The sequence below is a fragment of the Lissotriton helveticus genome, chromosome 1_2 (genome assembly GCF_964261635.1).
Source record: "Lissotriton helveticus chromosome 1_2, aLisHel1.1, whole genome shotgun sequence".
Taxonomy (NCBI): domain Eukaryota; kingdom Metazoa; phylum Chordata; class Amphibia; order Caudata; family Salamandridae; genus Lissotriton; species Lissotriton helveticus.
This window is the reverse complement of record NC_136058.1, coordinates 164,118,477-164,142,640: the sequence shown is the minus strand read 5'-3', so window position 1 is coordinate 164,142,640 and position 24,164 is coordinate 164,118,477. Positions and strand designations below refer to the sequence as shown.

The 24,164-nt window shown below is 47.5% G+C and overlaps 1 protein-coding gene across 1 annotated transcript in view; it reads left to right on the top strand.

Annotated features, from left to right (window-relative positions):
• SCP2 (sterol carrier protein 2) overlaps positions 1 to 24,164 on the top strand; it is a 336,550-nt gene that overhangs the window by 256,072 nt on the left and 56,314 nt on the right. Inside the window, exon 12 of the mRNA XM_078670520.1 lies at positions 22,739 to 22,895. Within this exon, the coding sequence (XP_078526646.1) occupies positions 22,739 to 22,895 (157 nt within the window). The remainder of the gene's footprint in view (positions 1 to 22,738; positions 22,896 to 24,164) is intronic.

Sequence of the window (24,164 nt, the reverse complement as noted above, 5' to 3'; positions counted from 1 at the left end):
ACTAGTCCAAAGACAGTCCCTAGGAATAAAATCAAAAACAGCCTTCAAATCAATGAAGGCCACAAACAAATTCCCACGGCGCAGCCTTGTATACTTCCAGACAATAATTACTAGTCTCAGTACCTGATCTATCGTACTAGTTTTCTTTCTAAAACCTGCTTGGCAGGAGGAGAGAACATTCTTATCCACAATCCAATCGTTCAGCCTATCTAGAATATGTTTATCATAAACTTTTTGTAAAATATCTAGAAGACTGATTGGTCTATAGTTTGCGGGCTCTTTCTTAGAACCTTTCTTGTAGATTGGAACAATCTCTGCTCCTTTCCATGAGGCAGGGACAGGCTGGCCGTTAGCTATACTATTACAGAGATGATTTATATAAGGCACCCATACGTCTGGCTCATGTTTGAATATGTCCCCCGGGATCTTATCGGGGCCTGGTGCCTTGGATGATTTTATAGCATCGATTGCCCTTCTGGTTTCTGACAAGGAAAACTGGAGAGTAGGTACATGGCTTAATGACAAAAATCTTTTAACCGTAGCTACAGAGTCTTCATCAACAGTAGCCGGGGGTGCATAAAGATGAGCAAAATGGTTATACCAAGTTTTAGGATCTAGATGATGATCTTGCACCGGGTTTTCTGCCTTTGAGCCATTCACTAAAATTTTCCAACACAAAATTGATCATTCCTTTTAGAAGCTAATAGCAGCTCAGCCCAACAGTCATCTTCCCATTTCCTACGTGCAATTTTCTGGGCACTAGTGAAAATAACCCTTGCTTCTCTGATTAATATGGTGTTTTTAGAGTCAAGAGCTTTACACAGATTTTCTTGGCAAGGGAACAACTAGAATCAAACCAAAGATTAGTACAACCATCCTTGGTTTTTGGTTTATTAGTTCCAGAAGGTGGTGTGGTTAGATGGGGCCTAATAGTATCGATCAACATCTGATGGGTTTGAGTTATTGTAGGACCATTTAATGACCCAACTAGATACTGTATTACAAAATCAGCAAAAGTATTATATACAAAAGTTAAAAAATCAGTATTGCCCAGAATAACCGGCCATTTCAGAGCCCTCCTATTATTAGCAAGTTGAGGCTGAATTGTAACTGCAACCATGGCGGGTCCTGGTGGGAAAAGGTTCCTGGTAAGACTCCCTAAAAGTTCCAAACATAGAGGAAAGTGATCGCTGTCTTTCCTAGCGCGATCTACAATAAATCCCTCAACATAATCCCAATGACCAATGCCTATCATGATGTAATGAATTCTAGAGGAGGATAACCCACTCGAGAAAGTATGTGAGCGCTGGATATCAAGCTGGCTTCTGCCATTACACACTCTCAGTCCCTTTTCGATACTAAAATTAAACAGCTGTAAAGCAGAACCAGTAGGTCTCATCGTCTCCAGTGTATCCAGTAAGGGAATGCCCATTACAAGGTCTTGTTCCTCAATGGCCGAGCTCACTCCCTGTAGGGGCTCGTAACAGCAATTAAAATCACCGCCAATTAAGACTATGTCTTTTATAGCGACAGTATCAAGTACCTCCTCTAATCGAGTAATAATTGCTGACTCTTTTGATGGGTCTCTCGGTCTTACATAGACATTAAACATATACATACAGTGCTTGTTTAAGATGGTCAATTTGAGTCCCAGAATATCATCAGAACCTGTGGATAATATATCTACAGAGACATTTATTTCATTCTTTATCCAGACTAATAGCCCACCTGAGGGTCTCCCTCTAGCTGATTGACGTGCTTCAATGCTAAAGGTCCTATAGCCATTTTTAAATAATGATTCTGTTGCCCAAGATTCCTGGAAGAAACAGATATCAAACATGGCAATATATGTTTGCCCGTCCGGATCATGCATTTTTCTTGCAAGTCCCGTTCTGTTCCAAGATATAATTTTAAGTGTGCGATGGAATAGAGATTGTGAGGGGGCTTGAGGCGTATTTTGAGTTAATGCAGCTTCCCTAACTAAATCTCTTGCAGGATCAATATCCGGTGTAAAGATTACAACATCCCCATGATCATTTGGAACTAGTTGGTTATTTTCATTTAGAGGGATTGTACCGGAGGAGGGAGCTTTGGGCTGATCAATTTGTTGCTGATACCAATTAACTTGTGCGGGTGAACAAACTTCTTCTTTCGGGTTAAAATGTCTGTCTACAGATTGGGATAGTCAATCTATTGCCTCTAGGTCACTACAAGGTTGTATATTTTCATATTGGAAATTGTCTACATATCCCTCGGTTCTGCACTGTCTAATACAAATGTTTGATTTGAAAAGGAGGTGAGATCTTAGACTCATGATAATTACATTTTCAGGAATTTCTTTGGACCAAAAGGACACTTTTATATCATCTAAATTCCCTCTATCTTGGGGGATCATTTCCACATTTTCTATGTCATATCTAATAATAAACCATCATTGCCTTACCTTTTTTAAACCAATGGGTAACTTTGTTAACAAGGGAGTCCTTATCTTCTCTTGTATGCGATGTTGGTCTCGGTACATTGGTTAAGAAAATACTACACACATTTTGCTTTTCATCCCTTCTACTGTAACTACTATGGTAATTCATGGTATTCCACTCATTTACCCCAGGGAAATTTCTCACATTATCTCCCCTGGACCCGAAAGTTGGTAAATATCGGTTGTCAAAGGACCTGGTGGCATCTCTTTTTTTACTCTCGTTAGGGGGAAGCCTAGATGATAATGTTCTATCAAGATACTGGCGGGATTCACGGGAACTCGTACTCTCTCTCAACCCACCCTTTTCCAATGGAATTTGATAGCATTTTGTGATAACAGTGGTTTTCCTTTATGTGTAATATCCATAAATTGTTCCTTGCTAGTTGTATTTATTAGTTTTGATCCCCATTTACTGGTGATGGGGGAGGGGTCCGGTTCTTTCCCCTTTTAATAGATATACACCAGGGTTAACCATTGAAATAGTATCTGGGATAAGAGGGGGGGCGAGTTGAAAGTGCCTCAATCATTCTCTGTATAACCCGGACCTCCTCTTGAACTATATTAAGTTTTTCAAAGAGGGCCTTCACCATTTTTTGAGTAGGCCCTAAAGCATCCTTTAAAAGTTCCTCTGTTACAGGCAAATCACTCATACAGGTTACAACAGTATCTTTCAAACATTCCCCCTCAGGTTCTTCATCATTAAGCTCTAGCGGCGAAAATCTATTTGAGCACTCGACAGTTATTACCTTATTACCCAACTAATTATGTCGAACCCTTTCCATGCCATCTTTACCTACTACAGCAGGAGAGGGAGTGGTACCTGTGCTCTGGACTGGCTTTTGTGGAACAATATTTGGGGGTGTTTGAGTTAAGTCTACTCCATTGGTTTGGTGCACTATGACTGTAGGGGTTACCGGCCTCATGATAACACTCTAATCTTTCCTTTCATAATATGAGGAGATTTTACCTTTATTGTTCATCTTGTTCACACTCCCTACCGACAACATGGATTCAACCTCCTCTATCAATTCATCAATCGCATCTAGAGTGCAGTTCTCAGCTGCAGTTTTTAGTGTTTTATTTTGTTTTGTTAGCTTTGCTATTTTTTTTCTTTTCTGAAGCCAACTCAGCAGCTTTCCTTTTCCCCATTTCCTTTTGTTAAATGGGTTGCAGATAGGTAAATTACACCCACTTTACCAGCTTAGGGACAACAGATAAGTTCTTCACATAAAGCCTAAGGTATGAGGATTTAAGTTTAAAAACATCAAGCAGAAATAAGTTTTACATAATAGATAAAAAAGAAAAACCCAAAAAGTGAATCAATGATGTTCCAATATTAAAAATAAATGTCCCAAGAAGTTTTCTATTTCATAATAAAAGAATGTCCTTCCCAGTAGAATAGCTTCAGCGTAATCAGTCTTACCACTGTTTAAGTCAGTTCACCACGCTGGGAAGAGAAGCGACAATGTCAAGAGATGTGGCCCAGCCCGGCCTTTTACGGGCGCTGACGGGCCCGCCCTTGGCCCGCGCGCGTCCCGCGCTGCGTGGGCCCGGCTGGGGGTTTAAGCGCCTCCTGGCGCTGGGCGGTGACGTGGTCTTCCTGTGCCGGTGGGGACGAGTGGGAAATGTCGTCCCTTCCCCTCTGGCGCTTCACCGACGGTTTGTTGAAAGATTTAATACGATACAAAAACAACTATACCAAATTTAGTAAATGTCATTCAGCAATTCACTATTGGATGCAGTAATCGGTCTGTGCTGTGCGAGTTTCAATTCTTTGGTTAAACGAGTTAACAAGGGAGATATAGTACGCAAGTTCTACCTCTGTTGTTGTGTTTGGTTTTATTATTTTCAGGATACGGTGCCCCAGGACGGTATGGTACACCATGTGCCTCCCTGAAGACTGGGTGTCAGGCTTTAGCAAATATGCTTTTCGGCTGCTCACACTGCTCGATACATCAAACCTATGAAGGCTAAATAAATAGGTTTGTATGCATATTCTTTGTTTGCGTTCTGTGCCTGCCACAGAGGAGGGTGGAGTAAATAAGAACTTGTTGAAGTGCTTTATGCTGTGTTGTGCTTACAGCAAATCTTTGTGAAATTTACAAGTGGTGTCCATGACTAATGGCTTTGCATTTGTTTCAATTCAATTAAAGCAACGTTCTTTTGAGCCTCCTTCCAATGTGTCTGTCTTTCATTTCTTGCTGGGGTCCCCGAGCCTATGGTTCCCGCAGTTTAATTATGGTTGAAGGCAACAACATTGCATGACGTGAACACACCATCAATGGGGCTATCTGCGTTTCTCTTTCAAAGTTGTTCCCTACTGTAAGTGATATCCTGCACGCCTGTGTATGTCATCTTATATACACTAATGGTTTTGATGCATAACTGTTGAAACATTCACATTTCCGTGATGACAAAATGCCCCACGTGAGGAATAAATATTTAGCATTACCATGTTTCTCACCTGTTGTTTACCACTTGTAGATTTTGTTTTCCCCGCTGTAAAGACAGGGGAATTAAAAGGGTAAATTTAGGTTTGGAAAATGACTATTCGTTTTCTTTTACATTTGCTCCAAAATAACACATGAAAGCTCTCTATGGCAACAGCTAAGCAGTAAACCTGTGAAAGCACTCTCACAATGGCGAGGTGATAGTAACGTTACTATTAAAACGGGTAAACTAGTTGAAAACTGCGCCTCGTTAAGGCCGTTATCCCTCCTAAACCAGGATTACAAAATATTAGCTAAAGTACTGGCCACGAGCATTTCGCTTATAATCGGGCAGATTATATCCCCCTTTCAGTCAGGTTTTATGCCGAAAAGGTCCACATCAGTAAATCTACGCACGTTATTCGTAATTATTAACCAGATTAACCCTGAACTCCCTGCCGCGGCGATTTTATTAGATGCTGAAAAAGCGTTTGATTCCTTAGAGTGAGATTTCTTGCATGCTTTGTTGAGTAAACTTGGTTTCCCTCAAACCTTTCAGTTGCTGGTCCGTCTTCTTTACACTAGCCCAGTTGCACAACTATGTATAAATGAGGTACAGTCTAGTAAATTTGCACTGTCGAGGGGCACTGGGCAGGGATGGCAGTTATCACCATTATGTTTTATTATCACAATGGATCAGCTGGTGTGGCATCTGCATTAACGGCACTTGCAGGGGGGGATAAGGTTTCATCAGGGCCCCGTACTAGCGTCACTATATGCGGACGACATCCTTTTGTTCGTCTATGAGCCAGCTCTAAATCTTCCACCTATCATGAGAGAGGTGGTGCGCTTGGCGTCTTTTCTGGGCTGGTCATCAATTGGAAGAAATCGGAAATATTTCCTTTGACGGATGCCACCAATTCTTTCACGCTGGAGTTCCCAAATACCTCGGGGTAACTATACATTGCGTGGCTTCGGAAGAAGGGCGGCTAAATTATGGTCAGGCCATAGATCAACTTTTCAGACAGATAGAACGCTGGATTGCATTGCTTTTATCGATGGCGGGGTGCATTCCATTAAGTAAGATGGTTGTGCTGCCTAGGTTTTTGATTCTTTTTTTTTAACATTTCCATTCCCCTCACGTTAACCTTTTTAAAAACCCTTTGAGGGATACTGACTCGATTGATATGGGCAGGAAGACAGGCGTGAGTAGGCTGCAAGACACTCATTCAACCCTTCGAGAGGGGGGATTTTGGGGTACCTGATTTTTACCTGTACTATTTAGTAATGCAGGCAAATTAACGCCTACTTTTGGTATCACCTGGACGCGCGCATTACATTTCTAAAGCTTGAGCAAATGCAAGCCCGTCCTTACACACTTTCCACTTTCCATCCCTGCGGGCTTAGGAGAACTCCTGCTGAAATCCATACCTTACAAACCACAAGTTGGGCCTGGGAGCGCTTGCGCAGGTACCTTGTGGCTGAGCATCTGTACTCTCCACACTTAACAATTTTAAATAATCCCTGGAGAGCACCCACAACTGAAGTATTGACACAGCGGGTACTTAGACGCTGTCAAGTGCACAATATAGGCAGCATATTCAATATTGGTCAATTACGCACGGTGGCTGATATAATGACGGATCGGGATGTCAGTATGCTTGATCACTTTCTGGTGCACAGAATACAGACTGCGCTGGCTACTGCCCTTCGCCCCGAGACTGGTGAAAGCGTGGACTTCCCCCCATTAACTACGACTATTGCTGCGGCAGGCGCTGCGCATTTAGTCTCTTGACTTTACCGACCGGCACAAGTGCTGCGACCGATGATGGGTGGTGTCGCTCGCCCAGCCTGGGAGAGGGATTTAGCACACCCTACGACTGACCAGATGTGGGCATATTGTTATGAATAGACACGTCTAGTGTCCAATAATTAAAAAAATAAACTCCTGCATTTTAAGTACTAATATAGAATTTATGTTACCCCATTGTTACTTGCAAAGAAGGACTGTTCGAAACCAGACCAATGTCAGAGGTGCGCGTCGGCGCAGACTGATTTTCTCCATTTGGCGTGGAACTGCCTTGCGGTGCTGGCCTACTGGGAGGCGGTGATTGGTCATATTGAACAGATGGTTGAGACTGAGCTTTCACACACACCCTTGCTCGCCCTACTGGGATGTGTGCTTCCATTAAGTCCGGTGATACGGCGCTTTAGTGCCATTGCTTTAGTACTGGCTAAAAGACAGGTCTCGCTGAATTGGAGAGGCACTGCACCGCCCTTGGTGAGGGCATGGCTCAGAGATATGATATATTGTAATATGACTAGTGATGTATATGCGTGCCTGGTCCGGCTTGCCCCCTGCCCCCTACCCCAAAAACGTCTGTCAGCCACTCCGCTCCTATCTATCTGAAAGAAACAGGTTAGTGTTCGATTCCTTACCTTAGAATATCCCCAGGCGTCAGACTGGATCCGGAAAGTTTTGCGTACCAGTACCCCTACGCGTCGGTCGGTGTCGTCTGCAGCTCCGCCTCCGTTGTCTGCGTCGTGGTCGCCGGGATGACGTCGTCGGAGTACTTAGACGCCGCCCTTGCACGCTGACGTCAGTTCTTCTTTTTTCCGCGCCAGCAAGCGCAGATCCGGGAAGAACAGTACTCCTAGTCAATTTTTGACTAACTTTTTCGATCTCTTTTGGATCTTCTCTAGTCGATACTCCACTCCGGTGCCGATTGGGATGCCCGGGTTCAAACCCTGCGATGACTGTAACCGCATGATGTTGGTGACCGACCTCCACCGTTGGTGCCTTTACTGCCTCGGGCCGACCAAGATGACAAGTCGTGCCCCGACTGCCAGGCATTGACGTCGAAGGCTAGGCGGGAGCGGTCCCGTAAGCGCCTCGACATCCGGCAGCCGGTCCCGCGCCGCTCGAGGTCCCGGTCCAGAAGGAGGTCGAGGGACCGGTCGCGGGGCCACAGTCATCACAGTTTAGCGAGTCGACACCACTCGTCAGGCTCCAAGTCCTCAGGTAAGTCGAGGCACAAGAAGTCAAAAAAGCGACATCGCTCTTCTGACTTCCCCGACGCTCGCGCGAAGCGACCGTGGGTTCGGGCGACACCGCCAACGTGGCTCCACCGGAGCCGCAAGCACCGCGTCCAGCTCCACACCCGCAGGTCCCTGGGCTACACGCGACGCCGGAGGAGATCAGCGCCTTCCTCGCGGCCATGAGGTCGCGCTTCCCTCTGTCGGGTCCTGTCGAGGCGCCTTCGGGCCCCGCGGATCCATCTGGGAGCCCAAGCAGGCCGGCGGCTCTGGCCCCGGCACTGTCGGGTGCTTCCGCCCCGGCGCCGTCGACGACTCCGGTCCTGACGCCGCAGGGTTCCTCAGGATCCAGGCCAGGATCCGTGACGACACCGGTCGACCTTACGACCCCTCCGCCGGCACAGTCACCCCCGACGCATTCCCGACTGCCCCTCAGGATCGGGAATCCAAAAGGTACGATCAGTTCGGCAAGAAACTGTTCTCCTCACTGAGTTTGGGGTTGTGGTCTGTCAACACCACCTGCCTTTTGGGCCGTTACTCCCACTCTCTGTGGGATACGGTTGCGGAAGTGCTGCCGCAGTGCCCAGCGGAGGTCCAGGCAAAGCTTACCCAAGCCCTTGCAGAGGGAAGGGATGCAGCACGCTATTCCATTCGGTGTGGACTGCATACCACGGACTCTCTAGGCAGGGCGATTGCAACGACGGTGGCGGGTCGCCGCCACGCCTGGCTGAGGTCCGCTAACTTTTCAGGCGATATCCAAGCCTCCCTTATGTACATGCCCTTTGATGGCCGTCAAGGCGGACAGTGCGCTGGAGCGTTTCAAGGACTCCAGGGCTACGGCCAAGTCCTTGGGCCTGGCCAACGCCAGCAAACTTCCGCCTTTTGTCCCTTTCGTGGCCAAGGAAGGGGCGCCCCTCACATCCAGCTAGCCACAGGCCGCAGAACCAACCTCAACGCGGTCGCGGCATCTGCCTCAAAATACTCCTAGTCTGAATTTTCAGGCCCATTCGACACCAGTGGGTGGCAGGGTTTACCATCACCTCCTTCACTGGCGCTCCCATCACATCGGACAGATGGGTGCTGCAAATCGTCCGAAGGGGCTACTCCCTCCCCTTCGAGGCGACCCCTCCAGCCATGCCAGCACAGTACCACCGCATGTTGGTAGATCACTTGCGACTTCTCCAGGAGGAAGTTATGGCCCTCTTGGCCAAGGAGACGGTCAAGCGCGTTCCTGGGCCAGAAGTAGGACGTGGTTGCTATTCCCACTTCTTTCTGGTACCCAAGAAGGGCAAAGGTGGCCTACTCCCTATCTTGGACCTACGGAGCATCAACGGCTTCCTCCGGAAGGAGAAGTTCAAGATGCTGACTTTGGCTCAGGTCCTAGCTGCCCTGGACTCAGAAGACTGGATGGTAGCATTGGACTTGCAGGATGCATATTTACACATCCCCGTCCTGCCAGCCCACCGGCGTTACCTGCGGTTCACGGTAGGCCACGAGCACTTTCAGTTTACCGTGCTCCCCTTCGACCTTACCAGCACCCCACGGGTGTTCACGAAAGTGATGGTGGTGGTCGCAGCTCATCTGCGCAGATTTGGGGTTTCAGTCTTCCCCTATCTAGACGATTGGTTGTTGAAGGCGGGCTCGCCCAGACAGTCGTCTCCCACCTCCAGACTACGGCCGACCTCCTGCACTCACTCGCTGGGGTTCTCCATCAACATGCCGTGCTCCTCTCAAAAGTTCCTTTTCATCGGGGCGGTTCTGGACTCAGCGCAGTTTCGGGGTTATCCCCCTGAACAGCGGGTTCGGGATATTCAGGCTCTAATTCCGATCTTTCAGCCTTTATCCCGAGTCTCGGTCAGGTTGACTCTGCGGCTCCTGGGGCTGATAGCCTCCTGCATCCTTCTGTTGCATCACGCCAAGTGGCGGATGCGGGCTCTGCAGTGGGACCTGAAGTTTCAGTGGGCACAGCATCAGGGCAATCTGTCCGACCACGTCCTGATCTCGGAGGGCACTGCGAGTGAGTTGCAGTTGTGGCTCACGAACCGCGATTGGGTCAGCGGCAGATCTCTCTCCCAACCCCAAACGGAGCACATAGCGGTGAAGGATGCGTCCCTCCTGGGATGGGGGGAACCACATGGGAGACCAGGAGATCAGAGGCCTCTGGTCTCCGGCGGAGTCCCGGCTCAATTTACCTTCTGGAGCTGCGGGCCATCCGACTTGCACTGAAGGCATTCCTTCTCTCTGTCCGGGAAAGTGTAGTGCAGGTGGTCACGGACAACACCACCGCCATGTGGTACTGCAACAAACAGGGCGGGGTGGGGTCGTGGACCCTTTGTCAGAAGGCTCTGCGCCTCTGGCAATGGCTGGAACACCAGGGCGTCACCCTGTGCATGATGGATCACGAATGGCGTCTGAACTTGGATGTGGCGCAAGGTCTCTTTCGGCAGTGGGGAGAGCCTTGGTTAGATCTATTCGCCACTGAAGAGAACGCACAATGTCATCAGTTCTGCGGGTTGGAATTTCCAAGGTGGCACTCGCTCGGCGACTTTTTTTGTCGCAAGTGGAGCTGCGGTCTGTTGTATGCCTTTCCGCCTATATCACTTCTGCCCAGAGTGCTGAAGAAGATCAGACGAGACCGGGCCCAAGTCATCCTTGTGGCTCCGGACTGGGCATGTAGACACTGGTATCCCGTGCTACTCAGCATGTCAGTCGATCCCCTGATTCGTTTGCCTCTTCAGGAGAACCTTCTCTCGCAGCAACAGGGGACTGTCCTCCACCCGAACCTGTCCATTCTCCACCTACATGCGTGGATATGGTGCGGCAGAAGTTGAGGCCATTTGACTTGCCTCCTGAAGTTTGCGATGTGATTCTGGCAGCCAGGCGTCCCTCCACAAAAACGGTATACGCCTGCAGGTGGAACAAATTTGTGGCATGGTGCACAGCAAAGGCTGTGGATCCACTCTCTGCCCCCCTTTCAGAGGTTCTCCTCTTCTTTCTTTCTCTTGCCTAGCAAAGCTCTGCTCTGGGCACTATCAAGGGCTACCTCTCGGCCATTTCAGCCTTCTTAAGGCTTCCTGATCAGCCTTCTCTTTTCAAGTCCCATGTTGTAAATAGATTCCCTTTGTGATGCCTCAGTGGGACTTGAATCTTGTTCTAACTTATCTGATGTGCGCTCCTTTTGAGCCACTACATAACTTTCCTCTTCGTCTTCTGACTATTAAAACTGCATTACTGGTTGCCATCACCTCTGCCAGGAGAGTGAGTGAGCTCCAGGCTCTATCTTCTAAACCTCCTTTCCTCTCTTCCATCCAGATAAGGTTGGTCTAAGGACTCGTCCTTCTTTCATGCCCAAAGTGGTCACAGCCTTTCTTATCGGACAGTCCATCACCTTGCCCACCTTCTATCCGCCTCCACATCCCTCGAAAGAGGAAGAGAGGCTCCACCGTCTGGACCCAAAACGTGCACTCTCATTCTATCTGGACCGCACACGCCAGTTCCGGGTGGACGACCAGCTCTTTGTTGGTTACGTGGGCGCAAAGAAGGGACGGGCGGTGCACAAGCGGACCATCTCTCGGTGGGTCGTCTTGTGCATCAAGGTTTGCTACTCTTTGGCGAGAAAGGAGCCTCCTGTTGGGCTGCGCGCCCATTCCACTCGGGCCACGGCGGCTACTACTGCCCTGGGTCGGGGAGTCCCCTTGCAGGACATCTGCCAGGCAGCTACATGGGCCCGCTGCACACGTTTGCTAGGCATTACTGCCTGGACAGCCAAGTCCGGAGAGATGGCCTTTACGGCAGTTCCGTTCTCCAGAACTTTCTGGTGTGATCTTGGTTCGCAGACCCACCACCGGGGTTGGTATTGCTGGGGTATCTATTCTAAGGTAAGGAATCTAACACTAACCTGTTTCTTTCAGATGCACAAGTTACTTACTTTCGGTAATGATATATCTGTAATAAACAGTAGTTAGTGTTAGATTCCTTACCCCCCCACCCATCCTCCCTGTTCTGCGAACCGATATCTAGGGTTAAGGTCATCCCTTTACAGGGCCCTAGTTTCATGGCATCAGTGTCGGTCTCTGTCATGGCTCTTCGTTCCTGGCGCGGAAAGCTATGTACAAGAACTGACATCAGCGTGCGAGGGCGGCATCTAAGTACTCCGATGTCATCCCGGCTACCACAACGCCGACGACGGACGCGGAGCCGCAGACGACGCCTACCGACGCGCAGGGGTACTGCTACGCAAAACTTTCCAGATCCAGTCTGACGCCTGGGGATATTCTAAGGTAAGGAATCTAACACTAGCTACTGTTTCTTACAGATATATCGTTACCGAAGGTAAGTAACTTGTGTGTTATGACAACCGGAACTCATCGATTGAAGTATTACGTAGAATGAAGTGACTGGATCGGCCAACCGGTCCTGTGGATCGGGATTGTTGCAATGTCTGTATTACATGTACCTGTGTTGTTGCCATTATATTTAATGATTATGGAACTATTAACGCTCTGTGTGGATAACTTTCTTGACACCTTTTACTTTGTGCTTCATGTAATCCGCATTATGAGAACAAAAGCGCATCTTTCTTCTTTTTTCTGTATAATTAGTCAAAAAATGTTGTTATAAACAAGTTTAAGTTTTTATTTTTTTAACTTGCACCCTTTCACTTCTCCCCTTAACCTTCCAGCCACTGTCTGTTTGTCGTCCATAAGGTAGACCTTTATTTTATTTTATATTTTTATTTCAGCCCCTGTCACCTGCTAGTTAATGTGCTAGTAGTACAGGCCCTTCTCAGAACTAAATTATGGCATACTAGTACTACAAAGCAGTTTAAAGTGTTAAAACAAAGTTCCTAACGTGTAGGCATTGGATGTGAGGTTATCTCTCTTGCTGACCAATCAAGGATTCTAAAGCAGAGACTGTCACACGTCGAAGCTGGGCCTGAATATCGCTGTCTGCAGGTAAACTTCAATGAGTTTCTCAGTCCTGGGAATAAGAGCTGCTGTAGCCCTCCTTGCAGAAGAGGACGGCTTTGGACACCTCGGTACATATAGACCACAATTCAAAAGGCAACAGCTTCAAGTAGCCCTAGTGAGCAAAACTGGACTTCACACTAATAATTACGTTTTACTGTTGTAAAGACAGTTCTAAAAATAAGAGTAACATTGTCATTCTATTTTTGTTTGAATCTCTCTGAAAAATAAGATGTATATAGTACAACAATAACAGAAGTCCAGTACCAGTGGATAATAACGAATCTAGCATTAAATCCTTCCATACATTTCAGCCTCAGGGCTCTTGCAACATAAGCAAATTAAGGGTGTGTTAAGGACAAGTATCATGCCAGACATTGCAGTTATATGCTAGGTGCCACCATAAATGAAAATATTAAAGGAAGAGAAAATGAGAGGGAGAAGAAGAAACAAAAATGAACAAACAGTCAGTAGAAATACAACATAATTATCTACAAACGGAGTACAGGCCTGCGTGGATATCTTGCCATAGCCGTGTGTAGGTCTGTCATGTGACGTGTGGCGGGTGTATCCCAGCTCTGGTGGGGAGCCTGTGTGGCGTTGAATTCTCAAGCACCGGTTAAGATTCAAGGAAACAGCTGCAGTGCCCTAAGACTAGGAGGGTTAAAGCATGTGACCTCTATGCAGGTGAAGTATTGAAGGGGTTTGGTGTCAGTTCTAGTTAGGGTATGCGGGATTTGCTCCATGGCTAGAATGTGCCATAGTCGGGTGAGCCACTGTGCTCGCGTGGGCGGAGTTAGTTGCTTCCAGGACACTGCAATCAACTGTAGCTAATAAGCATCCATTCAGACTAAGTCATCACTTTAAGGATTGAAGGACGTATACTTCGGACTACCATATGATAAGAATTGGGGAGGGGATATACCACTGTGGCTTTAAAATGGCAAAGTACCACCTCCAGAAAATCGTAATTGAAGTGCGTGACCATGAAATATGATAAAAATCTCCCCAAGCATTGCAGCATCTCCAACAAAGGTCGGAGGACCCTGTATAGATGGTGGACATGCATTATGGTGTGTAATACCACTAAAACATGAGTTTTCACCTCTGAAGATCCTCTAAGATGACACGACGAAGGGAAGGGTAGTTTGCCCTCGTCCATCTGGCAAGCCTAGGTATGAGGTATTAGCCGGGGTACTTATTCTTTAGCGGGCGCCACTGAAAAGGGGCCAGAGCCTGAAGCTGGGGTACGTCACCTGCTGATATTGTGAGATTGTGCTTGATTTTGACATTTACTTTAGAGCCTAATATGGTTGCAAACTTCATAAGGCAAAAGACCACCTCTGAGAGTGAGGTGGTTGGTTGCGAGAGGTTTATTTGAACCCCAAAAGTATGCAAAAGTATGTACAGCTTCGATGTGCCAGATGTTAATGGCCAGGGGTAAACTGCTAAAGCAAATAAGAGGAGTTACAGTGGGCACCCCTGCCTCATACCCTTACGAATTGTGATTGGGTTCATATTCTATTCATTGGCCTGAATGGTTGCCACCGGGGCTACATAAGAGGCCATGATTCTCTAGAAATCATCTTTGGCCCATCCCTATTTTAACCAAGCCTGTGTGTAGAAAAGCCAAATGTGGGAAAGAACCTTTACAACGCAACCATTACATCGCACTACACTTACAACTCAGGCATTACATCGCAACAATCTTTACAACACATGACACTACAACGCAGGCATTATAACGCATATCATTACAACGCATGACACTACATTGCATGTCACTACAACGCAGGCATTACAGCGCATACCATTACAACGCATACCATTGGATTTAGAATAATAATTTTTAACCCTTAGGCTATCCAACACCTACCTTACTGTTGCACCCCCTGGAGTCAGAATAGTAATTTTTACCCCTACACTATCCAACACTTACCCGACTGTAGCACCCCCTGGAGTTAGAATAGTGATTTTTACCCCTATCCTATCCAATACTTACCTTAAATGCAATGTAATGGTATGCGTTGTAATGGTATGCGTTGTAAAGGTAGTATAAAATGTAATGGAATGCGTTGTAAAGGTAGTTTTTTAAAATACGATGTAGTGTCATGCGATGTAATGGAATGCATTGTAGTGGATGTTGCGATGTAAAAACTGTGTTGCAAGTGCATGCATTGTAAATGTATGTGTTGTAACGTCATACATTCGCCAACTTTACACGGTAAAAGGCCTTTTCTGTGTCCAGCGAAAGAAGGCACACCGGCAAATGGTAGTGATGCGCTTTTTCTAATAAACGCGATATCCGGTGAACATTATCTGCTCCCTGTCAGTTATGGCTGAAGCCGACCTGACCTGGATCTATCAGAGACAATAGATAGCGCACAAACCTAGTGGCCAAGATCTTTGCATCCTTATTTAACAAGGCAATGGGATGATATGAGGAGCAGAGAGAAGAGTTCTTGCCCAGCTTTGGGATAAGCTATATCTCTGTGGCAGCCATGGAGGGGGTGAGGCCAGTTTTGTGTGCAAAGGAGTCAAACAGGCATTTCAGGTGGTCACCCAGCTCAGACAGGAAAAATCTTTAGAAACTATTGGGTATGCCATCCGGCACAGAATTGTCTTGTGACGCTGTAGCACTCAAAGCACCAGGCGAAACTCTTTCATTGAGATAGTGGCGCCCAACAGCTCTTCATGTTGGGACTGTATGGGCTCCCAGTCACACTGTGCCATATATGCCACTATCAACACAGCAAGATCTCCTCGCTGTCATACAGGGCTTGATAATAGTTATAGAATTCTCTCCTCTTATCACGCTTTGCAGTTGCCTATCCCTTTGTCGACGTCTTGAGTTTGGCGATATGTTCTTTTGCATGTGCTTGGTGCAGCCTACATGCCAGGAGTGTACCTACTGTGTTGCCCCCCTCATAATATCATTATTTTAGCGCTAGAAGGGAGAGTTCCGCCTTGTTAGTCTGATGTGCTCACAGAAGCCCCATAGCACTGGCAACTGTCGTTTGTAGCGTCAAGTGGGTGTCACCTTTTCTTGGGTCTCTAATGTCCTTATCTTCCACTAAGCACGCCTCCCTGTTACTGGCTACTGACAATGTAACCCCCGAATGGTGGACTTAAACTCATCCCACCGCACAGGCAAGGAAACGTCCCTCTCAGTGTTATGGGTAAAGTAGTCCACGATACCCTTGCGTATCTCCTCTACATCGACCGGGCCACGGAGCAGACTTGGTTGCAGATGCCACCATGGGGCGGCCCTGGTACGTAGCAGTGTGGTGTATCACGTCAGTCCTACATGTGTTTTTAGTCAGAGAGGGAGATATAAGATATTTCAGCAGTGTGAAGATTGTGAAGAACGGAATGTGTCACAAAAATGTAATCAATCCAAAAGTAAGAGGTATGTACGTGTGAATAAAAGGAGGCTTGTATGATAGAAGCATGGTAAAACCTTGCATGCCTCTACCACACAGCCTAAACAACGAATGCGTCTTAACCACGCATTCCTTTACCACGCATGCCTCTACCACGCAATTTCGTGGTATAGGCAGGAATGGTAAAGGGGTATGTGTGGCTAAGGTCACCAGTACCCTGCCCCCCCCACCGTAGCCATGGCTGCCCCCCACCCCCGTGCTGTTCCTAAAACCCTGCCCCTTTACTAACACTATCCCTATCCTCCATGTACCCATTCTGCCTGCCCTAAGGTCTAAAGCCCTGCCCCTTTACTTACACTACCCCACCCCGCGCTGTCCCTAAACTACCCTAACCCCTTCCACTGCCCTGAAACCTACCCCGGCCCACAGCCCTAAAATCTACCCTGACTACATATCCCCCCCCCACTGCCCTAAAGACTAAAACCCTGCCCCTTTACTTTCACTACCGCGTGCTGTCCCTTAAACTACCCCAACCCCTTCCACTGCCCTGAAACCTACCCCGACCCCCAGCCCTAAAAACTACCCGACTAACCATCTCCTCCCACTGCACTAAAGCCTAAAACCATGACCATTTACTTACACTACCCCAACCCCCACACCCCCATGCACGGTCCCTTAAACTACCCCAACCTCTTGCACTGCCATGAAACCTACCTGACCCCAGCCCTAAAAAGTACTCCTACTACCTATTCCCCACCCACTGCCCTAAAGCCTAAAACCCTGCTCCTTTGCTTCCACTACCCCAACCCCTCCCACTGCCCTGAAACCTACCCCGACCCCCGCCCCACTCACCTATCCGTGGAGTCTTCCTGTTTACGTCTAGCCAGCAACTGCACCATGCACTGCATTAACCACACATATGCGTGGTTTAGGCATATACATGGTTAAAGCAAGCGTGGTTGTGCTTGTGTAGTCAGAACACCCCTGGTTAAGACAGCAGTGTTCCGACTGTTCCCCTAAAAGGAGTAATCCCTAGCATCTGGATGAACATAACACCTGGCCTCAACAAGGCCCAGGCTCGTTATCTCTCTTTTTAGTTGCGTGGACATGACCCATATGCCCTGGTATGAGACAAAGCTTCTATTAATAACAAGGTCCCAGACTAGATTGAGGTTCTCCCCGCTATTATATTCCCTGCAGCTCTTTGCAGTTGTTCCCGGATGACACGGTGAAGGTAGGAGTCTTGTAACGCATTGGGGACATATTTTTAGTAATGTGAGATGGTGTTGCCACTTGGTCAAGTGCAGGGTCAGGAACCGGTCCTCCTTATCCCTCACTACCTCTGTGATGGTGGGACCATAGCAGGAGTTACAGAGTATCCCCACCCCCAGTGTTTTAGAGTCAGTGTAGGCCCAATGGCATATAGGGTATTGTGGGGGTGCCATCCTATGTCGGTCTATGCCACGAAGGTGTCTCATGCAAAATGACAATGTGGGGGTCATAGAGGCGGATGTAATCCCAAACTTGGTTGCGCTTGATGGAGGAGTTAAGGCTATGGACCTTCAGGCAAAGCAATTTTAAATCCTCTGCCAAGAAAGGGAGGTTGGGTGGTAACAGTCAACCCAAGTATGGCTACGAATGGCTCCTGAAGTGTACTCACCCCACCCGAGTAGTGCTCAAGGGAGTGAAATATCCAGGGTAACCCACCCACAATCATCACAGTTTACACAGTAGCACTGATACTTGTAGAGGAAGAACATCATAACAAACCAAATAACAGTTGCAGACCAACAGGGCCCAAATTGTGCATCCACTTCCCGCTAAGACTGGGACCGAGGTGCCTGCATCTCGCCAGAACAGTCACCCTCATGGGGTGCGTGATGCATAGGGGTGCCGCCAATGGAGAGGTAGTTTCCCCAACCCCCATTCACCAACGCCATCTCAAGTTCCTGATATTGACCAGATGTCTGTCGCAAGGTCGTAGGTGAGAGGTCCTGAAATAATTGGATAGTGTGACCCCTAAAGACCAGACCCGCTTTCTTCCTACCGGCATGTAGAATTGTCTCCTGGTCTGTGAAGTAAGGTACACGTGCCACGATGTCTGGCAGCATGTCTGGTTGGTTCAGTGCAGAGGCTACCCGGTGTGCTCTATCCAAGGGAGGGGTGCATTGGCGTCTCCCCGAATTGCCTGGAGGAGGGCCATCGTGAAAGCCATGATGTTGGTGCCTTCCTGCCCTTTCGGCACCCCCTGAATACGGATGTTCCATTGTCTGCGAGTTTCCAGGTTTTCTTGCTTGGCCTGGAGGTCCTTGTGTTTTTTCTCTTTCAGTGCTGTGATGCGCTGCCAGAGCAGCTCCTGGTCTACTGACCAGGCATCAACCGTGCTCTCTAAATCATCCACCAACTCCCCTATGTCTGATATTTCCTTCTTGATGTCTCCAATTCATGCCTTAAAGTCTGCTCTGAGCGATCCAATCTATGACTTAATTTCTTGTAGAGAAGTGTGGCTCAATGGTTAGAGCGGCAGACCCTGATGCAGAGGTCTAGCCCGGGACCAGGGTTCAATTCCCTGCCTCGGCGGGTCTTGGGCTCAAAAATTCCACGGACCTGATAATTCTCGCCTCAGTGCCTATTCCAATCATGGAGTCCCACTCTGCAACTCTGGGCAATAGCTTGCTTAATCTCCACAACGGCCCCCACAACGCTAAGGATGCCTGGCCTCCACCTTGGGGGTGCCCAGGAGTGGACACCTCACAGGGAAAGCCAGGATGGGTTCCACAGCGGTATTCGTACAAGCGCCTTGAGACCCTTGCGGGTGAGTAGTGCGCTATACAAGTATCAATTTACATTTACATTTGTAGGAAGTGATTCATAATAGTCCTGTGTTATGGGACCCATGGTAGGGAAACGCCGTAGAAAGCGCCTTGTAGTGGCATGTCCCCTGGGTCTGGTCGCGACTCTGCCCCCTACTATAGAATCAATGGAGAGGCTGCACCACAGATAGGGCCCGTCAATCTAGGGGGAGAGCGAGTGCCTCCGAGCCAGGGCCAACAAAGCGAAGCAAGAGTAGTCGTTCTGATCATCAAGCGTGTGGAGTTAGACACGCTCCCCAGCGGCACATGTAGCATCTCTCCCACGTGTAGTGCTTCACTCCAGCCAGGAGCACGATACAAGGACTGCACAGGGAGTCCTGTGAATGGAATGAGGCCGTCTTGTGGGTGAAGCGCAGGCAGTTGTTAAAGGCGCACCCATCGAGAACCCAGCACTCACTGCTATAATCCTCTAGTCTTATCAGGTGGGGTGATGCAAAGAGAGACCTCAAGAGATCCAATACGTCACATCGCAGGGGCACCCGCTCATTATATCGCGCAGTCTCAGCATGCCACCACACCTTTGGTGATCATGCGGGCGAGATGCAGCCCCTCGTGCTACAGACCAGGGCACTAGGTCAATTCCCCAGTCAGGCCCACTGGACTCCCAACAGGTAGAAACCCTCAGGCAGCACATCCCCTAGGGGGGCCACAACTAAGTAAGGGAAAATCTCTCAGCCCCCGGGGACAGCCAGGCTATAGGGTCCAGTGATGCAAGATGCGTCTGCGCTACGGGTTGCCTGTGGCAGTATTGCCGGGTCTCGTGCCCAGTCCCCATCCTATTGTGTGGACCCAGGAGGCAGCGGCAGGGCAAATCCCCCTGGCCGATTGCCAGTACTCGATCTAGCATTGCTCCCACTGTGCCGCTGCAGCGACAGACCTCTCCACGCAGCAGCTTCATAAGGGCAGAACCGCTCCCTGGCAGTGCCGTGGCCACCTCCACTCACCTGCTTCAGCTCGACGGGCAGCCCACAGAGTAATCGCTGGGGTAGTCAGCCCACTCTAGTCATTGCTGCAGAAGCGCCCGCCACTCTGGTTCATGCACCCCCTCACAGTATGCCTTCGCTGCGTCTGCACTTCTTGGCCAGGGCTTAATGACCTTGCAGGAATGCCAACAGCGCTGCGGTACACCCCCAGCTCTCAGGTTGGCAGAATCAGCAAGGCTAGTCGGCAACTAAGGGCCTGCACTTTCTGGTCGGGCCAGTTAGGTATGACTCTGCAAACCGCTTTCATCATGGGGGGAGAGTAGTACCAATCACTTACCCTTACTGGTCAGTGGTCGGGCCAGCTCCGGTGCGTTGGATGTCGATTGAATTCTCAAAAGGTCCCGGAGAGGCTAAAACTCTCATCCTGCTCCATTGCGAGTCAGGCCATGCTTATACAACTATCATTCTTAAGGTGCAAAGTAAGTCAAAACTAACAGTAACAGGAAGGAGGTTCTATATGTACAATTCCATTGAATATACACACAGGCAAAATTGACTAAAGAACAGTAAAATTACAAAAAACTAAATGTATTCACCTGACCTTGGATGCATGCATGCATGTATGCAAAGGCAAGTAACGTCTCTTGCCTCAAGAGAGTGCTGCTCTAGACAGAAGATACATTGAAACTTGTCGTTTTGCAACTGTGGCAATAGTAGGTAGGCAATCTAGTGTTCAGAGTCCTGGAATTCTGCATGATATTCCCAAACAATTAAATATCTCTGTGTCTGCAGGATCCCAGAACACATTTTTAAATATAAACACTGAAAAATTATGAAACCTTGCTGATCAGGAAACAATGCTGCGGGCACAATATTTTTCTGCATGTATATATATGTTGTTTGTCCCAGTCAGCCAAATAAGCCGGTATGGTACTTTGGACTATTTTAATGAGACAGGACACGGAGAGTCAGAAAATGGGTTCACCTCAGTGTGGGCGCTACTGGAAGAGACTGACAAACAGATTTCTTTTCCCCCTACTAGGACCATTTTTTCAAGTGGTGCTCTCCCATTCCTTCTCCTTGGCTCCTAAAAGATCCAGGTCATACCTCTTCCACCTTTCTGTTCGACCTACGCTTGCAAGTGGGGCTACCAATCTTGTACGAAGACAACATCAATATGTTTACCAACACATGTTCTTAGGGGCTCAAAGTTTTTCAGAGCATTCTGGTTAGGTGTCTGAGTATTCTTCAATGACTATCTTAACATCAAGAGTTTCTTACTCTTCCAAACTGTTTACTTTTAAATCCTTGCCTTTGAGGCCACATTCCACTTTGTCGAGCTGCAAAACATGGCGCAGACTCAGACTGCGATTGACATCTCCAGAGCCACAAGAACCTTCGGCTGAGAGAATAGCACCCTTTCTAGCATCTGAGGATGTCCCACAAGTACCCCATCTATCAGATGTGACACAGTGCACCCCAGAAGCATCTCACTTAGTTCAAAGAGTAAGCTCCATTGCGTTGGGTAGATCTTATGGGTGAAAAACCAACATTCTGAGGAAGTAAAGCAATAAGAGACCAAGGTCACACCAGTGTATGGACCATCACTAAAGATCAAAAGATGAGGAAAGATCCAGGAACATTCTCCCTGGGAAAGGGCACCCACAGGATAGTGTTACCAGAACTTACAAGTCTAGAAAATAACAAACAAAAAGACGTCAAAAATAAATGAATCTGCATTGAATTGTTAGACACGTTCTTAATGGCCATGTATACGGTTTCGGACTCTGATCGGAGTGATTGTTCTCCCTAGTCATCAGGTTCTTTTTCCTCGTGTCTCCCCTGTTGATGAGTTCAAAGATTTTCCTAACAGGAGTAGGGGTGAGATGGGGTAGAAAATTGAATATCAAAACCAAAAGTCTGGCTATTCAAACATGGTATTTTGTGACTATTTTCAAAATACTATCCATGGCCTATTGTGCTTTTTCTTTCAGGGCATCCTGCACTCCCGATGGCAACCCTGCCAAGTTTCCCAGGTCCATTTGTGATGTGCTGCTCCAGGCCAGGATTTTTTTCTTTGAATTTTGGGACTTTAAATCTTGTTCATTGCATTTTAAAACAGGACTAGAAGTCCTAGAATTAATAGGAAAACCCTGGCCTGGAGAAACACATCACAAATGGACCTGGGAAACTTGGGAACTATGTGATACCTTCGTAACAGCCTTTTAAGTTAATGAGAGTACGTCACAAAAAAGTTTCAGCTTTTGGATTCTGATCCGAAATTCTTAAGGGAATATCCTACAGCAGATTCTTAAAGGGCCAGCTGCCAGTAACATGTCATACCTGTCTGATCACTTCTAGACCTCTGCCTGAAAAGGATCGAATAGACGAGTTACTTTCGGAAAGACGGTATGACACGTCATCTGTAATCATGAGGTCAGCCAGTGTCGTCTCAAAGTTAAAAGAAAGGAATTTGTGAAGGTTACGAATACCACGTTATGATCAAGTCAGCAGACAATGTGATCAGTGGGGCAAAGGCTACACTTTCCATGTGTTTCTCTTGTGCAATCCTTTATCTTCCTGCTGTCGTCCAGTTCAGTCACACACACTGTTGCTGAGATCAGTGTTTTCTGTGCTTGACTCGACAGGTCTGGCGCAGTGCTCGGAGCTCTGCTGGCAGCTCAGAGGGGAAGCCGGGAAGAGGCAGGTTCCTGGTGCGAAGATCGCTCTACAGCACAACATAGGCCTCGGCGGAGCTGTGGTCGTAACCCTCTACAAAATGGGCTTTCCCGAAGCAGCAAGCGGGTGAGTTTTAATGATTTGTTTTATCCGTCCTTTTCTTTGTACTTGTCTGTTTATTTTACTCCAGAGTTCGGTGCATTATAAAACCCAGAATACTACATGGCAAAGTGTGCATATTAACAAGGAGAGCTTTGCAACCGCTTCAGTGAAATGTGACTAAAGAAGAAACCGGATTGTAATCGTGTATTACAGTATAGACCATATCTGGTCGTTTGTAAACGAGCGAACGCCGCTCCCCTGGCCTTTGTCCAGCTGTGTAGTGCGGATACGCTCTCACATGCTGCTGTGCCCTCGTCGCCATCCCTCAATATTAAGGTTTCGGCGACAGATCTGGTCGGTTATAGGGATCCGACGTGTTGCTCTTCACACATGATAACAAAAAAAGACATGGTGCTGCAGTTCGAGTTCTTTTTCCACTTAAGTCGATTCCTCACTATGTATGTTACCCGTATTTTGTTTCCGAGCCAGGGTTCAAAATATGAATCAGATTTGACCTTACCAGTCTACTTACCCCACTGAAGGGCAGATTTACAAGCCCCTTGCTCCACTTGTGCGTCATTTTTTACATGGGAAAAATGACGCAAAAGTGGCGCAAGGGGCTTGTAAATCTGCCCCTGATTGTTGGACATATCTCCCACACCTAAGCAGTTTTGTGGCGCCTTAAATAGCAAGTATTACCCAACAGTCTTAATGAGCTAGTAGTAGTACCCAAATAACAGGCGCCACCTAACTGGATAGTATAATAATTAGTGTGACACATTCTGAAGGATGAAATCCTGAGTCGCCCGTCCGAAATTTAAAACTGTGATACGTAATTTACTTATATATATTATAGTGCTGTGTTAAAAGCAGGAGCTCGATTAGGCGAAAAAAACTCTTAAATGATTTAGTGCTTGTTTCTCCTGTCTTTTGGAGTATTGAGTTTCTTAAATGGACTTAGGCCTTAGCCACGGGTACAATGAACTCATTATTCTCAATGATTCTTTGTGTCTGAAGCTAATTCCGTCCGCTCTGTTTTTCAATTCACACAGATAGCTTTTTTCCCCATTGTGAAAGGAGCGCTAAGAGCAAAGATAAAATGCTGATGTTAATCACATCCACGATTGACAATAGTGATATCTGTGATAGTGCTGTCCATACTGCATTTTTTATTCCACACCTTATTGTTCTGAGGTTTCACATTATTGTTTGATAGAAAAATGACTTAGCTATGCCATCGAAACGTGTAAAACTATACTTGTCTTTTTCTATGAAAATTAGCGAGTGTTTTAC